Below are 23,515 nucleotides of genomic sequence, written 5' to 3'. Positions count from 1 at the left end.
CATAATAGATATATGTACAAAGAGCATGGGAAGGGAGGGATTAATTCCCAGTTATTTAATTGTGCTTGTGTAATTCTTTATAATTGACACCATGAATTGGCATTGGGGAACACCTACTCCTCAGAGCATCTCCCCATAATCAATCCCATAATCGAGGCCTACAAGGGTGAGATGACTTGGTCAAGGTACTAGGATCAGAGGCATCAGCCCCATAATCAATGCCTACAGGGGTGAGATGACTTGGTCAAGGTACTAGGATCAGATGACCAGGGTAATCAACCCCAAGTCAAAGGAGGCTCCAAGCCAAGCCCCTCCTGTGACATCACACTAAATGTGTCTTTTTATTATTATTATTTCTTATTAAGATACAGATCAAGATTTCATTTCGGGAACCAAACCTAGTCAACGTTTTCAGGCACTGACATGCGTGAGGAATTTGGTCTTGAGCTCCAAAGTTTGTTCTTGTGAAAATTAGTCACCTACTTTATAGCCTCTAATCTGCTGTGACTAAGAGGAAAGGCCAGGCTTGAGAAGCAGAGAGAACTGGTTCAAATCTGGCTCAGGACTCACTGGCTATGTCATCTTAGGCAAGCCACTGAAGTGCTCTGATCCTCAGTATCCCCCGTGGCACACTGGGGAAATGACATTAAATAATAAGATGTTAAGAAAAGACATCTGGCCCAGAATAGGCATTCTTCCTCTATCTCTGTTATCATCATTCTAGTCCCAGCTATCAACATCTCTTACCTGGATTGCTGCAAAAGTTTTTCTTAATTCATCTTGGACCACTCTGATCCACCTGTGTTGCCACCATTGAAAACTAAAAATCTTCCACCTAATCTATGATATTGCTTTCCAAAGTACAGGTCATAAGCCAGTAATGGGTCATAGAAACAATTGTTTTTCAGTCACCACCAGCAATTTTTTAAAAAGTGGAATAGAATAGAAATACCGGATTGCAATGTGAGTTGTAAGCGTTAAGTATTATTTCATGAAAATTCTTTTTTCACTGTAGGTCTTGGCAAATAATTAAAGGCCTTTGGTCTATAATTCCCTGAATGACAGGACTCCTTTTGCTCCATTTCTCATATTCTTCCCCCAAATCTCTGCTCTTTACTCAGCACAGCCTTTCCTTAAGTTCCTCCAACATAAGTTCCCTTCTGCTGGGAGACCCCTTTGCACATGCTCTTTTCCTCTTTGCCTAGTTACTGTCTACTTACTCTCCAGGTCTCAACTCAGGTGCCACTTTTTCAGGCACATCTTTCTGGGCCATATCTTGGACCCCTTTACTGGTCAGATTCACGTTCAAGTTTTAATTATTCCTTTAATAGCTTATCTGGTTGACAACAAGTTGTTAAGGCTACAGGATTCACCATGGCAGGCATCCTGTTCTTGTCTACCACTGTAACCCAGGGCCTAACCCAGGCTGGCATGGTTGATTGACAGGTGACTGAAGGAATGAATCAACCGGCCTTACCACCTTCCTTTCTTGGTACTGGTCTTGTTTCTAACCCCGTACCCAGGTACACTACAGCAGAGCTGTACCACCTGCCTAGGTTAGTGTTATGGATTGAATTATGTCCCGCGATAATATATGTTATAAATCCTAACTTCTATGTCTGTGGTTATAATCCCGTTTGGGAATGGGCTGTCTTTATTAAAGAGGCAGGATTAGTGTAGGGTGTATCTTGAGTCAATCAATCTGTTTTGAGATATAAAAGAGAAAAAAATGCAAGCTAGCAAGAGAGATGGGGTAAGATAGATGCCAAGACACATGGAAATCTCCAAGGACGCAGAAGCTGAAGAGACAAGGACCTTCCTCCAGAGGCCAGAGCAGAGAAAGCCTTCCCCTAGAGCCGGCGCTCTGATTTCAGATTTCTAGCCTCCGCTATGAGTCGGAATCGACTCGACGGCACTGGGTTAAACCGTGAGAAAGTCAATTTCTGTTCGTTAAAGCCGTCCACTTGTGGAATTTTTTGCCACAGCAGCGCTAGATAACGAAGACACTTAGGAACTTCCTACAACAGGATTTTTTGCTTGGGCCTCGGGGCTTCTGACCTGCCAAAACAGCATCAAAGTCTTAAAAGCGAGTGGGCAGTCCTGCGTTGAAGCGGGCACATGGAAAATAATCTTCATCAGCTTTCAGAGCCCGTCTGGGACCGCCCGCTCCAAAGAGCCACGGCTCCGCGAGCATCTCCCGCCGTCCCTCTGCTCTCTTGAGGGCTCTTGGGGCGCGCTAGTCTGGGAGGCTTCTGGGCCCGCAAGCCTTTTCAGCCACTCGGACTCGGCCGGCTCCGCCCCGAACTTCTATTAGGTGACGCGCGCGTCCCCGCCGACTGCAGAGAAGAGACGCCGCAGCGGCAGGTGGCTGAAGTCTCCTGGCCAGAATACAGCTCCGGGGACGTTGCCTGCATCCCCAAACCCTAGCCTGGGGCCTCTGCAGCCATCTTCAGGGAGGGAGGGACGGAGGCGCGGCCTCGAGCCGACGACCCGCCCCCGCCGCCCAGGCGGCCCAGCCGAGCCCTCGCGGTGCCGCGCGGTGCCGCGCCTGAGCTCCACTTCCCCTCCCCTCCCGGCTCGGCGGCCTCGCGCGCTCCCCGCCCAGCCCACAGAGCCCGCGCCGCGGCCGCCCAGCCGCTCGGCCCCGCGGCGCTCGGAGAGGCAGCCATGGGCACCGCGCGCTTGCTCGCGCTGGGCAGCCTGGTTGCCCTGGCCGGACTGCTGGAAGGCCGGATCGTGGGCGAGGAGGAGGCCGGCTTTGGCGAATGTAACAAGTTCTTCTACGCCGAGACCCCTCCGGCGGGCCTGGCGGCCGATTCCCACGTGAAGATCTGTCAGCGCTCCGAGGGCGCGGAGCGCTTCGCCACGCTCTACAGCACCCGGGACCGCATCCCCGTGTACTCCGCTTTCCGCGCGGCGCGACCGGGAGCCGGTGGCGCCGAGCAGCGCTGGCTGGTGGAGCCGCAGGTAAGCGCGGTGGTCCCGGAGCCCTGCCAGCTGCGGGGTTTGGGCCGCTGGCCTTTGCTCCTAGGAAAGCGTTGCATCCACCCCGAGAGCTGGACCGGCAAAGGCAGCCCGCACGCCTTCGGTGCCTTGGGTCAGGAGCCCGCGGTTTCGGAACCACCCCACCGCGCACCAGGAGGTAGCGCCTTCCTCACCTCCTGTCAAAGCCAGAACTTGCCCTCTGCGGGCCTTCGCTTGAGCCGCGGGGTGGGAGGTCCCTGTATGGGTGGTTCTCCCTACATTTCAGCGCAGTCATCTGCAGTGTCTCGTTCGTTTCCTGGGTAGTGAGGAGCGTGAGACAGAAACCCAGGAGACGATTCCCATCCGTAGAAAGAGGAGGCTGGGCGCTCACAGGCGTGGCGCAGGTCATTGCCACAACTTTTGGGGCGGGGGTGGGCATTTTTATTCCCATTTTACAGAGGAGGAGATCTTGGCTAGGGTTGGGGGGGGCGTGAAGAAGAGGGTGGCAGAGGATTACCCAGCTGGTAAGATGCGGCAGATCTTTTGTCTGTACGTTCACTTCCCTTCTGCAGAGTCCATCCGAACGTGAAAATCCTTCCCTTCCGCGTATGAAAAGAACATCTAGTAAATATGAGTGAGGGCAATAAAATAAAGGTATAGAGTTTTTTTTTAATGCAGTGAAATAGTTACAAATGGTAAGGAAACATTGACAACCTCCGTCTGATGGGAAAGACAAACCAGATTTTCCTGACTCTTCATACCTGTATTATCAGACCACCTGGAAATCATGTCCCCTCCCTGGTGTTCTGTCCTGTATGGTGACAGTGACCAAATACTCATCAGGCACCCAGAGGCCCTGCTGAGCCTGCCAGCATCTTTCCCCACGTCCACAAGGCCAGGCTCCTCTCTAGAACGCCCAGCCAAGCAAGCTCCCTTTTTTTTGCCGGCTCTCCGCCTCTCATCAAGGAGGGACCCCTGGCCCTGCAGCCAAACCACCCTAGCTGGGGGAGGAACCGAAACGCCCAGCATCGCCCACTCCTGATGGCCACAGCCGGCCCCGACCACTTGGGTAAACTGTAGACTAGGGGGTTCTAATCGCTTTCAGACACTGCTAGCTCTGAGATCTTGGCTAGGTCTCAAGCAATCCACCCTTCAGTTTCCTTAACTTCTCCACATCCATTTCCCCTGCCTAACTTGTTGATGTTAGGACCGATGAGCTCAGGTATGAGATCATACCTTTGTAAATTACAGAAATTTAAGACAGAGTTTAATCTAAAATTAGTTTGTCCCCAACTGCACCCCTAGGGCTCTCAGTGTATTCCCCAGCTCCTTATTCACTGTGATGATGGGGCTGTGAAGAAAATAGATGGCCTGCTCCTTTCTCCTTGAGGATCTCAGAGACTCCTTGGGGAGACAGAACATACACATGAGAAGGACAAGGAAATACATGCTAAACGACTTTCAGTTAAATTCAGAACACAATTAGTAATCACCTACTGTGTGCCAGGCACTTGTGATACTGGGAGAATTGAGTGTAGCTCCTGAACTCAAGAGTCTGCTGGTAGAGCTTGTGGTACAGAGAGGTGACATAGCATCTGTTTAGAATGAGGCTGCCTGGGTTCAAATCCCAGTGGATTCAAATCCCAGTGCCTCTGAACACTAGCTGTAAATCTGGACAGGTTAACTTGGAGATGCATCGTAGGATGGTTGTGAGGATAAAATGAGGTACTGTATGTAATGCTGTCGGAGACGTGTCTGGCACGTAAGTACCAGCTGTTATAAGCAAAAAACATAATTTAATAAAGGTAAACAAAGTCCTGCTAGATTTATCCATCTTTCAGGTGGTAGCGGAAAGTCTGAGGGTTAGGGTATTTGTGCTGTGCCTGGAAGGATGAGGCCAAGTGCAGCAGGAAGACAAGCAAGAGGAGGGCATTTAAAGCAGAGGGAACATCACGAGTGAGAAATGCGTGGCAGATTCAGGGATTAGTGCGTGGGGAGTGGTTGGAACAGCTGAGCCCATGTAAGTGAATAGGAGCTGATATAAGTGAATAGACTACAGTCAAGTGTTCAGAATGAAGGGGAATAATGGAAGGGAGGGGTCAAATATGAAGGAGTAATCAGGACAGTTTAAGGAGACAGTGCCATCTGTGCCAGTATTGAAGGAGTCATGAGGGGTGTGATTTGGCAGAGAAGAGTGGACAGAACCCAGTCACATAGGCAGTGGAGATGCTGGAGCCTCAGTAGAGTATTGAGGAATGGGGCTGAGGACATAAGGGAGGATGGGGAAGGAGGGTGGAGATAGGTTCAAATGGCAGCTTGAGAGTTGAGATGTACGGTGGTTCTGAAAAGTATGGGAGGCCAGAAGTCTAAGCCAGAATGATCACAGTGGCTGAGCACAGCAATGTGTTTCTGCCTGCAGGATGGGGGTCGCCCCTAACCTCAAGTCAAACCAGCTAGGAACCAAAGGGTATTAGAAGGGAGGGAAGGAAGCAGTAGGTGGAGCTGCCAGATGTGGGTGGGTCCCAAGTACACTGCTGCAAACCTGACTCCCCTGTGGCCTGCTCCGGAGGCCTGCCTCAGAGCCAAGGTCCCCACTGCAGAGAGATGCTCAGGGCTCAATGTGTACTTTTGGCTTCTTCAGAGCAGTTTGTGATGCTGAGTCGCTGTGTGCCCACGTCACCTTTTTATGAGGTCAGCATTACCAAGCGGCCCAGCAGACAGGGTAGAAGAGACTGGGGACTGAAGGAGGCTTTGGTGCTTGCCTTCAGGAATGAGTCAGACAGGGCTAGACTGACATTGGGACTCCCAAGGCACAATTCAGCAGCTTTGTGACTTTCATGAAGTTCCTCTTTGAAAAAAACTCCTAAATCAAAGACCATAGAAACTGAGTCACTCTTGTGGCTGCCCAGCACTGACAGGACAAAGTTCAAACCACAGAATGCAGTTTACAAGGTCCCCCATGGTGTGGCTCCTGTCTCCAGCTCCAGCCCTGTTTCTCACCTCTCCTCGCCCTCACACGTTTTATGTTCTAGTATTATCCAACTGGCTGGAGCTCCTCTCATAAACCATACTGTTTGTCACATCAGTTTCCTTAAGCATTCTGATTCCCTTTGCCCTGAATGTCTCATCTTGCCCTTCACTTCCTTCACCCTACTCCATTCCTTAAGACTCTGCTGAGGTGTCACCTCTTCAAGAAAGGACTCCCCACCTGAATTAGATCTACCACCTGTGCTAGGTCCATCTCCATTTCTTTACTTACCATGTTGTTTTACATTTACCCACTTATGTATCTCTTTCCCCAGCTTGAGCCCTCGAGGGCTGAGAAGTGCATCTTACTCAGTCTTTTACTTCTCGTGCCTAGCACATAGAAAGCACTCAGTGAGTGTTGAATAAAATAATGAAATGTTAGGAGGATCAACCAGGCAGCAGTGGTTGAGATGTTCTGATTGAGCTTTCCTGGTCAGGGAGCTTCCTATTTCAGAAGCTGACCAGCAGCCTCTATTAGAAACGTACCATATGCAGAGCTGGAACCTACCTGCAGGTCCACCCCATCAGTCCTAGCTCTGGCCTTTGGGACTATCCCAAATGATTTGGATCCCTTCTCTGCAAAGCAGCCCTTCAGTGATGGAACCAGTCTGCACATGTTGGACAAATTTAAATGGAACCTTCTGAGAGACAGAATGGGATATTTAAAAAGAGGCAGAGAAAACAGAGGCCAGTGGGTTTTATGTGTAATGTGGTCGTCTTTCAAATGAGAATAGGATGAAGGCAGAAAAGCGATGAGAAAGCATGTCCCTATTTACCATAATGGAAGATGTTTGGAGGGTTTCCAGTCAAGACTCTGGAATCCTGAGAACTGGGTTCTGGTTTAGTGGAGGGAGCCTCAAACCTTTTGGTCCCTCAACTCCTTTCCATTTAATGGAAGAATTTTTGGAGGAGGCACCAGAGCTTCCGAAGTAAATTGTCAATTCACATGTAAGACCCTATCATTTTATAAACATGAAGATTGGAAGGAACTGGCCTTATAGACAGTAGTAACAACTTAAAATTATCTAATCTCACAAAAATATTGTGGGGTATATATCATTCTCTTCATTGAGAGATGTGGTTCAGATAGATTAATTGATGGGCCCAACGTCATACAGTTTAGACTTGAACTCATGACCGTCTATTCCTAGTCCAGTGCTCTTTCAGTACACCATGGAGATTCTTTGACCTCACAGTACAATCCATTGCATTAACAATCTTGGGACTTTAGTTCTCATCTTTTATATGGAATTCTAATTTCTTCTTCTTGTCGTTAGCTGTCATCGAGTCACCAATAGGATGAGATGCTGCTTGGTCCTGCAGTATCGCCATTGTCGGTTGTGGATCAGACCATTGTGATCCATAGGATTTTCATTGGCTGATGTTTTAGAAGTAGATTGCCAGTCTGGAAGCTGTGCTAAAACCTGTTCAGCATCACAGCGACATGCAGGCCTCCCCTGACAGACCCGTAGTGGCTGCTCATAGGTGCATTGGCTGGGAATCGAACCTGGTCTCCTGCATGGAAAGTGAGAATTCTACCACTGAACCACCACTCCTTCGTTCTTAATTTGTACTCCATTTCTATTTCCCAATACGTGTCAGAAAAGTGGAGCACATGTTTATTTGTCCATGTAAGTGTTTCTCACGGTGTCACTGGCTCTGGAGTGAAGGAGATACTCTGGTTGAGTGGAAAAGTAGTTTTCTAGAGGGTCCAATGAGGACATATTTAAAATTTTAGTATACTCTGGTTGAGTGCAAAAGTAGTTTTCTCAGAGGGCCTAATGAGGATATAGTTAAAATCTTAGTATATGGCACATGAACAGTTGTCACAAGTTAGAATCTTGATTAAGTCCTTGGTCTTTAATTTCCATCAGTGAATTCTTGCTTACACACCTCAAAGCTATCAAAAACACTCTTTACTTTATTTTAACATCAGCACTCTTTTCATTGCGTCAGAGAGTAGATGTCTAGAACATGTCATACACTCAATCACCGTGTAAGGAACTCACCAAATAGGACAATTCTGATCCTTACCTCCAGTTAAGAGACTTGAGTTCAGATTCCTGCTCTGCCATTTACAAGCTATATGACCTTAACTTCTTCCAGCCCTATTTTTCTGCTCTGTTAATTAAAGGTAATAACAGTGTTTACTTCATAGAATGATTATTTGGTGACAAATAACCCAGATAGCACATGCAGCACTGTACTTGGAACATGGTAAGCTCTTGGTAAATATTAATGTGTATACCTTATCAAGGCCTTACACACACACAAACACATGTGTTCGCACACGCACTGCACATGAATGGAATGTTGGACTACACAGATGAGTCCTACAAGCCTCTCCTAAAATGTAAGCCATGGAGGTCGGGCCTCAGACTTTAACGTCCTTTTGTGCATCGTCTCAAGTGTTTGGTATATGTCCCACATTCATATAATAGATGCTCTGAAAATGCATGGTGAGAGACTGCGTGAACGGAAGGTTGAACAAATGAACGGATGTAGTTAGGTGATTTTAAACAATAACAACAACAACAAAAAAAACAGGTTCCAGAGATACACCTCTACCCTCTCTGTCTTGGGCAACCAAAAGCCGTGTTGTCACCAAACAAACACAGTGAGCAATGGCATTCCAATCTATTGTGCTGAGCCTGGGTAAGGCTGGGAAGCACCTGACTCAGGAAGATGATTCCAGAGTAAATCACCCACAATTTCTTCCTTGCTGTGGTGCAGACAGCACAAACAGGAGCCACACATGCTGTCCTTTGTTGCATTTGTCTCCTTTTCTGGCTTTTTCATCATCATTGAGTTCAGTGTTTACATTTGGTTTACAGGTTATTCTCAGGAGTAAGTTAAGGTTCTCAGCTTATATTGGCAGAACATTTCAGGGACATTTTGTCCTGAAACAGCCCAGTGGTGACACCACTTTACACTATTCATTCAATTCAGACCTAAATTTTGACAATCCAGGCAGGGAACTATCATTTATTTATCCCTTACTGAGCGCAAGGGACTTCACAAGTGAACTCCTCTCATCCATATAACAACTCTTCTAGGTAGGTATTGTGGTCTGTGCTTTACAGTTTAGGAAACAGATGCTCAGAGTGGCTAAGTGACTTACCCGAGGTCACACAGCTGCTAGATGGCAAAGCCTGGATTGGCACTTGTGGCCACCAAACCCCAAAGTCTTTAGAGCTCTCTTTCTACTCTACCATAATGCTTTTCAATTAAAATGTCACTGTTTTCTCTCTAGATTCCACATTGACTGACTGAATTTTTTTTAATTTATTGAATTAAACCAACTTCTTGGATAGCTTACAGTTTTTCTGCTACCACACTATTCTGAAAAAATCCCAGCTTTAGACTGTCAGTAGCTCAGTTATTAGCTCATCCCCACTGGATGGAACTATCCTCGGGGAATAAATATTTTATTCTTAGGGTTTTAATTTCCTCTTCCTTTTGAAATGTCAGCTATGCGGATGAAAAGAAATCCTTTCACTTGCTGGTAGGTCCTGCCCCTAAAATGACTGTTAATCCAAGAATTTTTTTTTGGTTGTTGTTCTTCAAGATACACATCATGTCTCCTGAGTGATTACTTACCCTTTTAGTTCCATAGAACTATCTCAGCAATAATTCGTTACATTCTGGTGTATCTATCTGGCCACTGAAAGGACGCAGAAGTAAAAAAGAAACCGACTCATAGGTTGAACCAAGAATAGAAGCACAATTTAGTGCTCCAGTCATGTTTTCATTGACCCAGTGCCTGACCGAAGTATGGCTCAGTCAAAAGAGATCAAGTTTTTCTTTTTAGTAAGAACGGAAAATTTCATTTTTTTAAAGCAAACAGATGGCTAAAGTATTATTTGAAAAAGTGAATTAGTTTACATTTTCCAATTATATTTTCATTTTAGAGATGACGGGTCTTCAGTTTTGATTGACCTTCAGTTAGCAGGGACACAGAATACTTTAGAAAACCCTAGACTGTCTGCCAGATAATTCAACAGATATTTACTGAGTATCTACTATGTATCATCTGGGTACTATGTGTCAGAAGGGGCCCTGGTGGTGCAGTGGTTAAAGTGCTTGGTTGCTAACCCAAATGGTGGCGGTTTGAACCTACCAGCCACTCTGCAGGAGAAAAGACCTGGAGATCTGCTCCCATAAAGATTACAGCCTAGGAAACCCTATGGGGCAGTTCTACTCTGTCTTATAGGGTTGCTATGAGCTGGTATCAACTCGACCGCACACAACAACAACTATGTGGCAGGTACTATTCCAGGCCCTGGGAATAGAGCAGTGATTCAAACAGACACAAATCCCCACTCTCATGGAGCTTAAAATCCAATAGAGGATAGAAATGGTAAACAAAATAAATGAGTAAAAGAGAGAGAGTATTAAATAGTGATAAGTGCTATGGAGAAAAATAAATCAGAAAAAGGATATGAGCTATTAGGGGAAGGGTGAAGTTTTAAAAGGGTTGCCAGGGATGACATCACCGAGAAGGTAACTTTTCGGTAAAGACCTGACAGAAGCGACCAAGCCAGCCGTGCAGGTATTGGGGTAAGAATGTTCTAGGTAGAGGGAACAGCAGGTGCAAAGACCCTGAGGCATGAATGTTCCTGGTATTTGATGAAGAATAGAGAGACCAGTGTGGCTAGAGAAGGATACACGAGGAGAGAAGCAGGGGATGAGATTGGAGAGGGATGGCAGATCATTTACGGCCTTCTGGACTACTGGTAAGAAATTTGGCTTTTTCTCTGTGTGAAACGGGAAGCCGTTGTTCAGGATTCAGAGCAGAAAGATTTAACATGATCTGACTTATATTTTAATAGGATCATTTTGGCTACTGTGTTGAAAACAGGCTGTATGAGGTCCAGGGCAGAGGCAGAGAGACCAGTTAGATGGTTTCAGTGATCTGATCAGAGATGGTGATGGCTTGGACTTGGGTGGTGGTAGTATGTGTGGCAGGGTGGTGACAGTGTAGTTCTGAATATATTAAATAAAGAGGCAAGAGTCTTTGGAGTAAGAGAAAGAGAGGAGTCACAGATGCATACAAGGATTTTGGCCTGACCAGAACAATTGGAAAAAGGAGAAGCTGGCTTGGGGGGCCGTATCAAGAACTGGGTTTTGGACGCGCTAAGTGTGAGATGCTTTCAGGAATTCAGTGGAGCTTCAAGCACTGGTTTAGAGCTCACTGAGTGCTTGCAGCATGCTGGGTATCTTTTTTTTTTTTTTTTTTTTTTTTTTTTATAATAACTTTTATTAAGCTTCAAGTGAACGTTTACAAATCCAATCAGTCTGTCACATATAAGTTTACATACATCTCACTCCCTACTCCCACTTACTCTCCCCGTCTTGAGTCAGCCCTTTCAGTCTCTCCTTTCTTGACAATTTTGCCGGCTTCCCTCTCTCTCTATCCTCCCATCCCCCCTCCAGACAAGAGTTGCCAACACAATCTCAAGTGTACACCTGATATAATTAGCTCACTCTTCATCAGCGTCTCTCTCCCACCCGCTGACCAGTCCCTTTCATGTCTGATGAGTTGTCTTCAGGGATGGTTCCTGTCCTGTGTCAACAGAAGGTCTGGAGAGCATGGCCGCCGGGATTCCTCCAGTCTCAGTCAGACCATTAAGTTTGGTCTTCTTATGAGAATTTGGGGTCTGCATCCCACTGCTCTCCTGCTCCCTCAGGGGTCCTCTGCTGAGCTCCCTGTCAGGGCAGTCATCGATTGTGGCCGGGCACCAACTAGTTCTTCTGGTCTCAGGATGATGTAGGTCTCTTGTTCATGTGGCCCTTTCTGTCTCTTGGGCTCTTAGTTGTCATGTGGGCTTGGTGTTCTTCATTTTCCTTTGCTCCAGGTGGGTTGAGACCAATTGCTGCATCTTAGATGGCTGCTTGTTAGAATTTAAGACCCCAGACGCCACATTTCAAAGTGGGATGCAGAATGATTTCATAATAGAATTATTTTGCCAATTGACTTAGAAGTCCCCGCAAACCATGTTCCCCAGACCCCCGCGCTTGCTCCGCTGAGCTTTGAAGCATTCATTTTATCCCGGAAACTTCTTTGCTTTTGGTCCAGTCCAATTGAGCTGACCTTCCATGTATTGAGTGTTGTCTTTCCCTTCACCTAAAGCAGTTCTTATCTACTGATTGATCAATAAAAAAAACCCTCTCCCACCCTCCCTCCCTCCCCCCTCGTAACCACAAAAGTATGTGTTCTTCTCAGGTTTACTATTTCTCAAGATCTTATAATAGTGGTCTTATACAGTATTTGTCCTTTTGCCTCTGACTCATTTCGCTCAGCATAATGCCTTCCAGGTTCCTCCATGTTATGAAATGTTTCAGAGATTCGTCACTGTTCTTTATCGATGCGTAGTATTCCATTGTGTGAATATACCACAATTTATTTACCCATTCATCCGTTGATGGACACCTTGGTTGCTTCCAACTTTTTGCTATTGTAAACAGAGCTGCAATAAACATGGGTGTGCATATATCTGTTTGTATGAAGGCTCTTGTATCTCTAGGGTATATTCCGAGGAGTGGGATTTCTGGGTTGTATGGTAGTTCTATTTCTAACTGTTTAAGATAACGCCAGATAGATTTCCAAAGTGGTTGTACCATTTTACATTCCCACCCATGCTGGGTATCTTTCTAGGCATTTTTTTCACATGTATTCTCACTTGATCATCAGAACAACCATGTGAAATAGGTACTGTTATTCTTGTTATACAGAGGAGGATACTGAGGCTCCAAGAAGATAAATTACTTGCCCATATTCCTGCAGCTAGTAAGTGGTGGAGCTGGGGTTTGAGCCCTAGATGTCTGACACCAAAACACACACGGAGCTGCCTCCATTACCAAACCTATGAATATTTTTGGAGATCCCCTATTTAATTCTCTTGAATGAAGTTCCTCCTTTGAAAGTTCACATATCCCTTTACCAGGATTTTTAGAGCAGGGCATATTCTCAGCATCACAACCACATGCCAGCGGACGTCAGCAGCTCAGGGCCTCTAGCTGCACCTTTGTGCATGTAGCAAGGGCAGTTACATGCTCATTAAATGCTGTGTTGGGCTGAGGGAGACACTGCTGCCTTTGCAATCTTTCCTTGTTTCAATTCGTCATGAACATTTCCTATGATCACCGAGCAAGCAGACGTTCTCCATCAGGCACTGGGTTTGGGCAGGGGAATAGATCATAAAAACTATTAACTGTGTACAGCAGCAGGTATTGTCCCCTGGGTCTCAGTGAGAAGGAGCAGCAGGACTCAGGGAGGGGTTTTCCATCTGTGGGACATGGAGCTTGTTGCTGGCAGAGAGGCAGGGCTGGTAGGTTGGGTGCGGTGCAGGAGCTGGAAGAATGAGAGCCTGGCTCCTGACTGGATGAGAACTGCTGGAGGGATGGGAGGGTGCAAGCAAACCACACCCTCCAGAGTCCACCTCCAGCAAAGGCAGAGAACCCACTTACTCATCCATCCTGCAGCCTCAGGCAGCTCTGGAGTTCCTGTGCACCCTGCCTGGTTCCCCAGGGAAGTAAAGTGGCTGAACATAGCACATTCTGAAATTTACTGGTCCAGAAATGCAATAAGCCCAGCTCTGGGACCAGAAGAAGGTCTTTGCTCTGACTCAGAACACCCCACCTCCTTGAAGGTGCAGAAATTCCTTTTTCCTTTATGACTCTTTAATAAGCTCCAGTCCTTCACCTTTGCGTGTTTTTATCTTTGGGTAACCTGCATTCAACCCCTGCTGGGTAGATGCACTTTTCCTATGTGTTTGGGAGATAGCAGTGTTTCCTGACACGGACATCCGCTCACCATTATCTTAGCAGTTATAACTAAGGGAAAAAGCTGGTCTGCGTTGGGTCTTTTACTCTTTTGACTAAGATGCATGACTGAGCAGAGACCATGTGAGGAATTGGCCATTGTTTATGCTTTTGAAAGGCTGGGCATCCACTACCGTCTTAGGACACACGAAGCATGGAGAAAGGAAAGCTGAGTTTGTGAACCATAAAAATTCTTTCCTCATTCTTGATGTTTCTGTTGTATTTTGAGCCATGGTAGCCATCATAACATCAGATGGCCTCCTTCACAGGCGAGTCTACTCCTTGTGATGGTTGAAACCCTTTAGGGCTCCCCATTTCTCTTCAGATAAAGACACAACTCCTTATCGTAGTCTCCAGAATCCCCCATGGTCTGTCCCTCACACCTCTTCCAGCCTTATCTGGTGTCACACGCTTTGCCATGTCTTCGGCTCCGGACACTTTGGTTCATTTCAGTTTTAAAAAAATTTTTATTTTCTCTCCCATCATAGGGCCTTTGTATCTGCCGTTCTTATGCTTTCCGTGACTCCACAAGTAGGTCCACTGCCCATAATACTCTGTAGTAGCACCAAACACACCTCCCTTTGCTGGCGTGTTCCAGTTGTCATTAATTTGTATGACTAATTATGTGTCATCCACCTAGACTCTGAGTTCCATGAGGACAGGGCCCAGGGCTGTTGTTCCTCACTATTAAATCCTTACTGTCTAGCACAGGAGTCAGAAAAGGGCCAAGTGGTAAATATTTTAGGCTTTGTGAGTTATAGGGTTTCTGTCACAACTATTCAACTCTGTCATTTTACCTCAAAAACAGCCACAGGAAATATGTAAATGATGAGCATGGCTGTGTTCCAATGGAACTCTCTTTATGAAAACAGGCGGTAGGCTGGACTTAGCCTGCAGGCTGTAGTTTGTCAACCCTGGATCTAGCCTATGATTAATAAATGTTGTTGAATGCTGAGCACTCAGCAAATATGAATTGAATAGTGGCCGTGAAATTTAAAAACTGCAATCCTATTCCTATTATGGCGGGGCAACCCTAGATTTAGACTTAAAATTTTCAGCTCATCTTTTTATTGTTATGGTGGTAGTTGTTATTATTTTGTTTCTTTATGATTATAAAAGTAATATCTATACTTTTCCCCAGGGCATTTCGGAAGTCTATAAAGAAAAAGATCTCACTTCTCACAGATAACCAGTCTTCATAGTTTGTGTCTGTGCGTGTATAACGTTCCAGAAATTTTCATTACACAGAGGCACATGGACATTTTCATACCCCTTATTCTAGTCAACTGGGTTTGACATCCTTTTGTATTCTGTAAAACCGCATCTAACAAGTCCCTCAAACAACCATCAACCCCTTGGAGTAAGAGAATGGGAATGTTTTGATGGGTGAATGTGTAGTAAATATAAATAATCTTTTTCATTGAGCATTTTCATTTAGAAATAGAAGACCTGGGGACTTTGAACACAAAATCTACTGACATTTTTCTTTCAAGAGAATCTAATGGATAATCCACCGATGGCTTGAAATAATCCTACCTTCATACCCCTTCCTGAGTTTCTGAGCAAAGAAGGCATTATCATTCTCCTCTTGTAGAAGAGGAGCCAGAGGCCCAGGGAATCACTGACTTCCCAAAACCGTAAGGCCAGTAAATGGTAGAGCTGACAGATCCCCTGATTTCTAGTCTGGTATTCTGTTAATAAACTCTGCTGCCATATAACCTCACTTTTAGAGGAAATTGAAGAAGAGCTACAATCATAAAACTCAGAAGAAAAAGCCAAAGAAACAGAAATTATTTTGCCTGAGGGCAGATTTATTAACTTGAAATACTGTTTATCACACAGCATTGAGAAGCAGATGTTCTTTGTCTGTTTTGTGCTTAATGTAAGTGGTTGTAAGCTTAAATAGCTCAACCAGGGTTTAGGTGCGATGCAAATGAACCATTTCCTTATAGTGTGTTATTATGCCATGGAAAAGGGTCTAAACCAAACCAGACCTACTGCCGTGCGGTCAATTCCGACTCATAGCAACCCTATAGGGCAGAGTAGAACTGTGCCATAGGGTTTCTAAGGCTGTAATCTTCACGGAAGCAGAGTGCTTGTGTCTTCCTCAGGAAAAGGACTATCAAATCTCCTTCTATAATGGTCTTTAAAATGAAGGGTAAATTTTGCCTGTTGGCTTTGGAGAAATGCTATGTGTAGTTATAATATCATGTGTGGAAATAGGCAAATAATTTCTTCCAGTTTTCAAATGAAATTTACTTCATAATTGAGTCGACAGTGCTATCTTTTAGGGTGCAATTCCATGCCCAGGTCGTTCATTGACCAGGCTTGTTACTGCTGTTACTTTTGCTGCTGTCAATATTGGGTACCGTTCTGCTCCTCCATCTCCACCACAGCTCAGTACCTCAGGGTGCTGATAAGAAGGAAGAAGCTAAGGAATTAGGAAGACTATTCTGAGTTTATGTGTGTGTTTCCTCTCAGTTATCCTAACTACAATAAATGTGGTCACGGCCAATCAGAGACAAGAACTTATCAGAAGTTTGTTCTCCCTATCATAGAATTGGAAACCCTGGTGGCGTAGAGGTTAAGAGCTATGGCTGCTAACCAAAAGGCTGGTGTTTCGAATCTACCAGGAAACCCTCTGGGGCAGTTCTCTGTCCTGTATGGTTGCTATAAGTCAGAATCGACTGAATGGCAACGGGTTTGGTTTGGGTTTCATAGAATTGGGAGCCCTGGTGGCTCAGTGATTAAGAGCTATGGCTGCAAACCAAAAGGTTGGCACTTTGAATCCACCAGTCACTCCTTGGAAACCCTATGGGGCAATTCTACTCTGTCTTACTGGGTTGCTGTGAGTCAGAATCAACTTGACAGCAACATGTAATCATAGAATTGGGGTTTAGGAGATAACCATGGAATTATAGGCAGCTTCAGTGACAGAAACAAGCTCGCCCTGTTTATTTGTTTCCTTGGTCGTTTGTGTATCCGTTCATCCGTCCCTTCATTTATCCCGGGTCAGCAGCCCTAGAATCTTAGCATTACAAAAGATGAGTGGTCAGTCATTCAGCTGCTGATTGAATACTTTTATCAGTGTTGTCGTTTTCATCCGCATCGAACGCCATTTATTGAGAACTCAAGACTAAGCTAGGAAATAGGAGTCCAAGACATAGTCCCTGACCTCAGGTGTCTTATTACTTAGTTGGAAGACAGATCATGAGCAAGAAGTAGGTTTGCTCACCTCTCTCACTCACTAGACTATTAGATCCTAGGAGGCAAGGACTAAGCATAATAGAGGGATTAAGAAAAAGGATTTTGAGGTGAAACAAACTTGGGTCAAGTCCATTTACTGCTGTGTGAACTTGGAAATGTTACTGAATCTCGTGGAGCTCAATTCCCCATCTATGCACAGGGTCGGTACATCGTCCTGATCCCACAGAGGAGTCGTGATGGCTCAGTGAGACGGTGTGTGCAAAAGGCACTATGCATTGTGCCTAAGCACGCTACACATGCTAAATGTATTGAGTGACAACCAGGGTGAGGGTATCATGCTCCTAGGTCCGACCTAGTCTTATTGCTGAAATGTCCTCCTCCTCTCCCCACATACACACCCCTGCTTCATCACCACCTTACCTGTGACTGGCCTTAGCTTTCTCTCTGGATTCTGCTGCCCCTGCACCATCCTTTGTGTTGCTGTTGTCTGATGATATTCTTCTCTGTTGAAGAGTTTGTTACAAGGTCCTTTTCTTTCCCCCCTGGGGTGTCCCTTTAATCTGTTCCCAGATTTCTAGGACCAAAATGGCCTTGTCTCTTCATTTGTCCCAAGTTTTAATCCTGGCATCTAGAAGGTTCCATTGCCTACAAGATCCTTGTTCCTATTTCCTCAGGGGGCTTACTGCATTCTCATAAGAATAATACTCCTGAGGCACCTTGGTGCAAGAATTATAAACTCATGATTTTGCTTGAAGGGCAGGGCTATTGTAAGACATCACTGGTAGATTCCACAGGCATAGGGATTGAGATATATACAGTCCTCAAAGGAACTGGAGCTGGGAAACTTCTAGAACCCAGAAGTTTCACAGAGGCTTCAGGGTCTCTCTCCAGCCTTCCTTTCTCAGCTCTTTTTTAACCAGTTCTTCTGCTTGCCCTTTGGTCAGTCTGGCTGCCAATCCTAACCTGCATCTAGGAACTATCAGACTTACCGCCAACTGTGGTCGGTCTCGGAGTTTCTTAGGTTGAAGACTGAAGAGAGCAATCTGGTTAATTGCTGGTTGGATTGCCTGGTCCTTGGTTTTAACTCGCACAGAGATTGTGGGCGGGGGTCATGTGGTAAGAAATGCTGCACTTTCAGGGATAGCATCGGAAATACCTGGCTAAGTGAGCAGCAGAAGTTGAGTATGGCAGGCACCTGACTGAAACGGCCGACTCACCTGGTGGTCTGCTGGGCAAGGCAGGAGTAAACCCTCACCGCTCCACAGAACTTGTTTTGTGCACCAAACGTGCATGCAATTCGTGCTACAGAGCCCCCGAGGGGGGTGTGATCTCCCAGGACTAGATGAGTTGGGATCTCGGGAAAGACCTCATAGGAGCTGTACCAACCAGAGTCCCGGCAGGAAACACATGGAACTCTCAAAATAGTTGAACCAACAGAATTTAACTATTTACAGAGAATTAAGGGAGTCAACAGGATGATGAAGCAGCCAGGGACTAGCAGTGGCAGAAAGCTGTTACCATCCTAGTCCTGATGGGGTAAGGGGTGAAAGCCTGGTTAGAGTTGTGCTATAGAGAAACTTAACCAGAGCCAGAACCATGGCAACCAAGCAGGGAGGGAGCAAGGGAATAAATACTCTGGTCTCCCCTCTTCCTGCCCTCCCATTGGCTGCTCCAGTCAGAGGCCAGAGGCACAGGGGCTCAGGTGATGTGATTCCTAGAAGTCAGCCTCCCAGGACACAGATCAGGGCAGAGAAGAGTGAAGAATGGGTGTAGGAGGCAAAAGGAGACCACCCAGCACAGGAACTGTGAGGTTTGAGCCCAACCTTGGCACCCAGGTAGGACTTTGGTAGCAGAGAGTGATGGTGAGGACACCCCTGGCCAGTGAGGGCATGAGCAGTTGTACAGAAGGATGCAGAGGTATGTAAATGACATGGTTGGAGCCGGTCAGGGATTTTGGTTGACTCTAAGGGAAGGTTTGAGAAAAGAGATTGAAGGAATTTGAGTGGAGGACACTTATGAGTATGTAGCTCATCATTTTAACAGGAAACAATAGGATGCCATTGAAGGTGTTAAAAGAGAGAAGTGATTTGTTCAAAAGCATATAAATAGCAAAAACAGACTTCTCATTCCATGTATGAAAAAGCTGGAAATCTATGCTTTCATATATTATATGATCAACCTATTAGCTGATCCAGTAAGTAACAAAAACAAAAATATTGCCCTCGAGTTGATTCCGACTCATAGCAACCATATAGGCAGAACAGAACTGCCCAGTAGTGTTTCCAGGGAGTGACTGGTGGATTCGAACTGCTGACCTTTTGGTTAGCAGCCATAGCTCTTAATCACTACACCACCAGAGCTCTGATGGAGTAGGTAAAAAAAAAAAAAAACAGTTGCCATCAAGTCGTTTCCGACTCATAGCAACCCTATAGGACAGAGTAGAACTGCTCCGTAGGATTTACCAAGGAGCACCTACGTGGATTTGAACTGCCGACCTTTTGGTTAGCAGCTGTAGCTCTTAACCACTATGCTTCCAGGGTTTCTGAGCCAGTAGGTAGAGGCTCCAGATTACCATCACAACTCTTTCAATTTGTGGATGATGCCTGTCACAAAGAATACCACCTGAATAAGTTAAACCCGGTTGGTGCACATCCGAAGATATAAAAGTTTGTTTTTCAGAGTGGGTTCCACCTGCATCAGCCTCACTTGTAGTGATAGTTCAAAATGTGTATTCCCAGCCCCACCCCACACCTACTGAATAAATCTCTGGTGTGTGATTCTGATACAAACTGAATTTTGGGAACTATTGATTTAAGGAGATGTCACTAATTTCCTGTAGTGGCTGTGAAAGCAAGGGCTTAATTCCACCAAAGCTTAATAAATGGAAATTGAAAAAGGATCTAGTCCATAGGTTCCCAATTAGAATCACATTAGAGTAACCTGGGAAACTATAAAAACCTACTGATGCCTTGCTCTGCCCCCAGAAATTCTAATTGGTCTGGTATGAGTAAGGAGGACTTGGCGAGTATAGTGGGTTTTTTTGTTTGTTGTTTTTGGCTTTAACAAACAGGAATTTATTTTCTTACAGTTTAGGAGGCTAAAAGTCTGAATTTAGAGCGCCGGCTCTAGGGGAAGCCTTTCTCTCTCTGTTGGCTCTGGAGGAAGGTCCTTGTCTCTTCAGCTTCTGCTTTCCCGTTCCTTGGCGATCTCCATGTGTCTTGGCATCTCTCTTGCCCCATTTCTCCTCTGCTCGCTTGTGTAATCTCTTTTATATCTCAGAATAGATTGACTCAAGATACACCCTACACAAATCCTGCCTCTTTAACATAAAGACAACCCAATGGTGGTACTTTTTAAAGCTTCCAGGTGACTCTGAAATGTAGCTAGTGTTGAGAATTCCTGATCTTTCTGAACTCAAAAGGTGGAAAAAATTAGAAATGGTGACTTCTCAATTTAACTGACTTTTCTGAATTCTGTACCACACAGTCCAATGCTGAGAATAATTGCTTAGGAAAAGAAAGCAGAGTAGGGAGTGGAAAATAGGCTTCTGTGAGTAATGAGGAAGGAAACCAGAGAAGACCAAGGATGATGTAACCTGAGAAGGTGCCGCAGTTTGGGAACGGTCTTAAAGGAACCAGCTTCCAAAACGGGTTTGAAACTTGGGCTTCTGTGTGAGAAGGAGTAGGGAAGTCCTGAGGGAGTTTGTTTGCCCCTGAGGCCACCCTCTGGCTTCCCTCAGGCCTCTCTCTCACCTGAATTTTTTGCCAATTTAGAATTGGTGCTTTTTTTTTTTTTTAATTCCCCCTTTAATTTTCAAGAAGGGAAGTCTGAAATGGAAGTAGGAAACCTTTTCATTATCTCCTGTTTCACTGTCTTCTGACTTAGGAGAAGAAAACTCTTTGGCCACTTGTTTGTCTACCCCCATGACCCACCCAACAAGTGCTACACACCTACAGGGTGCACAGCACCATGAGTGCCGTGGTGGCTCTGTGGTAGAATTCTCGCCTTGCAGGTGGGACGCCGGGTTTGACTCTCGACCAGTGCCCCTCACGTGCAGCCACCTCTCGTATGTCAGTTCAGTCAGTGTAGACAGCAGGCTTACATGTTGCTATAATGCTGAGCAGGCTTCAGTGAAGCTTCCAGACTAAGACGTAAGAAAGGCCTGGCAGTCTACTTCTGAAAGTGAGCCAAGGAAAACCTTTTGGAGCACACTGGTCCCGTCCCGTTGTGCATGCAGTGGCTATGAGTTGGGGACTGACTGGCTAACAACAGCAACGCCTACAGGCAGGAAGGTCTGTGAGGGGCCTGGGAGCCCAGAGGAAATGTGATTCACTGGGAGGAAGGCGGAGAGCATGGGAAGCCCAATTTATGGCTGAACAGCTGGCCAAGGAAATAAGAGCCTCTGCCTTTCTCTTTACTTAAAAAAAAAAAAGGGGCATCCTTCTAATTTTTCTAAAGCTGTGTCTGTTCCCAAGAGAATCAAGAATATCTTAAATGCCAAGCAAGGAGGCTTTTTTCCTTAAGGGGGTGGGTCTGAACTTTGTTTATTCATTTCCCGCGAACTGAACGTGCTGGTGGTTGCTTCTCCTCCAAGGTCCTTAATCTTGCTCTCGTGCCCCGCAGGCCTCCCCCTTCTTTTCTGAAAGGCAGCTCTTTCCTGTGCTGGGTATCTTCTGTGGTAAGTAGGTTCTCCTAGGACTTACCTGGACCTCAGCTCTAGTTCTTTCTGATGTGCGTGACTGTCCAAAGGACCGTTAAGCCCCGTCCAGCTCTGATTAGATTACCTGATGTTCAGTTGTCAGCTGCACTCATGATTCCTCCTAAGGAGGGGTCCTCGACCTGTCTGGTGATACGCAGCAGGAAGATAGGGTTTCTTATGTGTGTACATATCCCAGATGACACAGCAGAGACAAAATGGAGCAGTTACTGTTGAACTCGATCTATTATTTAACTCTTGTTGAAAAATAGAACAAACCCCAAAGGAAATAGCTTCTTTGTCCCCACAGAGGAGATAGGAGCTCACTAGATCATCTCCTCATCACAGAATCTTGTCTGAATCACCCTGACATGTACTTATCTTCAAATTCTCCAGGGGAAGGAAACTCCACCCTTCCGATGGCCAATCTCTGTGAAGTTTCCTAACCACTTTGATAATGCTTCTTTATGGCTGGTGATCTACTTCCCAAAAAAAAAAAAAAAAAAAAATCAGCCATTGAAAACTCTATGGAGCACAGTTCTACTCTGACACACATAGGGTCGCCATGAGTCGGAATGAGCTGGATGACAACTGTTTTTGTGTTTTTTTATGGCTGCCTTTTCCATGCTGCAGATCCTGAAGTAGAACTAAAAGGACAGTCAGTTCTCTCTGGGCCTCTGTTTTGTCATTTGCAAATTGGAATGAATCCCCTGTGCATCGGAAGAATCTTGTAGAGGTCAAACAAGGTAACTCTCATATGCAGGGCCTTGGTGCTAGTTGTAGGAAGCACAGAGATCCTGAGGCCCTGGCCATGACCCCTCACTTAAGTGGGACAGACAGATAGATACACATATAATTTCATTGCAGGGAACGATTCAGCCCTGTGTTGTCTTCAGTCGTCAGCCTGCCTGACTATCACTCACTCATGGCCGAGACTCCTCAGAGGTGTCTCCACTCATACCAGCCGCCTAGTCGTCAGCAAGGCCATACCTGGTACCTCTACCTGCGAGCTGCTGACTCACTGCTTCTTTTTCCCTGCCTCCTCCACCTCTCCACACTTCCTGAGCCAGTCTTACTCTTCACCTTCACCTACACCAGTTCAGTTTCTCCACATCAGCAGCGTCATTAGCCTTCACTTGCAACCCTAGCCCCTGCCCACCTGGACTCTGAGTTCAGGCACTTCCATTCTGTTGGAAAGCGCCTGGAACGTTGGAGTGACAAGGCTCCCATGTGAAATACCCACCATGGCGCTTACCAGGCCAGGTCATTCTCTCTTTCTGTTCCTAGATGACAGATCATTACTCAGGATAAAATAAGTACCAAAAATAAAACCCTGGCCTAGGAGAGCTGGCTTACTCAAGTACAAAAAACAAAACCCTGGCCTAGGAGAGCTGGCCCATCCATTTATCCTGGCTAGCTTCCACCCAGCCAGCCTTCCTTCTCTGCACCCTTTCTGCCCTCTCTTGTGCATTCTCTGGCACAGTGACCTTATGAGGCTTCCAGACCTGTCTCAACTTTCCCTGCACTCTGGCCCCCTTGCTGCCACCTCTGCACTCATGGCAAAGAACCCTACCACCACTTCCCTGAGAAATCACCAACAAAATCCACCTTCCGCTTATCCTCCTCTGCTCTCCCAGAAGAGGTTGTCCTCATACTTGAAAAAAAAAAAACCCGAAAAACATCGCTGTTGAGTTGATTCTGACTCATAGCGACCCTACAGGACAGAGTAGAATTACCCCATAGGGTTTCCAAGGAGCAGCAGGTGGATCCGAACTGCCAGCCTTTTAGTTAGCAGCC

At 45.9% G+C, this 23,515-nt stretch overlaps 1 protein-coding gene across 1 annotated transcript in view; it reads left to right on the top strand.

Annotated features, from left to right (window-relative positions):
• The first annotated feature begins 2,322 nt into the window (after window positions 1-2,322).
• Window positions 2,323-23,515, top strand: part of ENDOD1 (endonuclease domain containing 1) — a 48,635-nt gene continuing 27,442 nt past the window's right edge. The window contains exon 1 of the mRNA XM_049889743.1: window positions 2,323-2,967. Coding sequence (XP_049745700.1) covers window positions 2,668-2,967 — 300 coding nt within the window. The 5' untranslated portion in view covers window positions 2,323-2,667. The remainder of the gene's footprint in view (window positions 2,968-23,515) is intronic.

Source organism: Elephas maximus, chromosome 7 (assembly GCF_024166365.1).
Source record: "Elephas maximus indicus isolate mEleMax1 chromosome 7, mEleMax1 primary haplotype, whole genome shotgun sequence".
In the NCBI taxonomy this organism is placed as follows: Eukaryota; Metazoa; Chordata; class Mammalia; order Proboscidea; family Elephantidae; genus Elephas; species Elephas maximus.
Note: the sequence above shows the minus strand (reverse complement) of the source record. Positions and strands in the feature narration are given on the sequence as shown.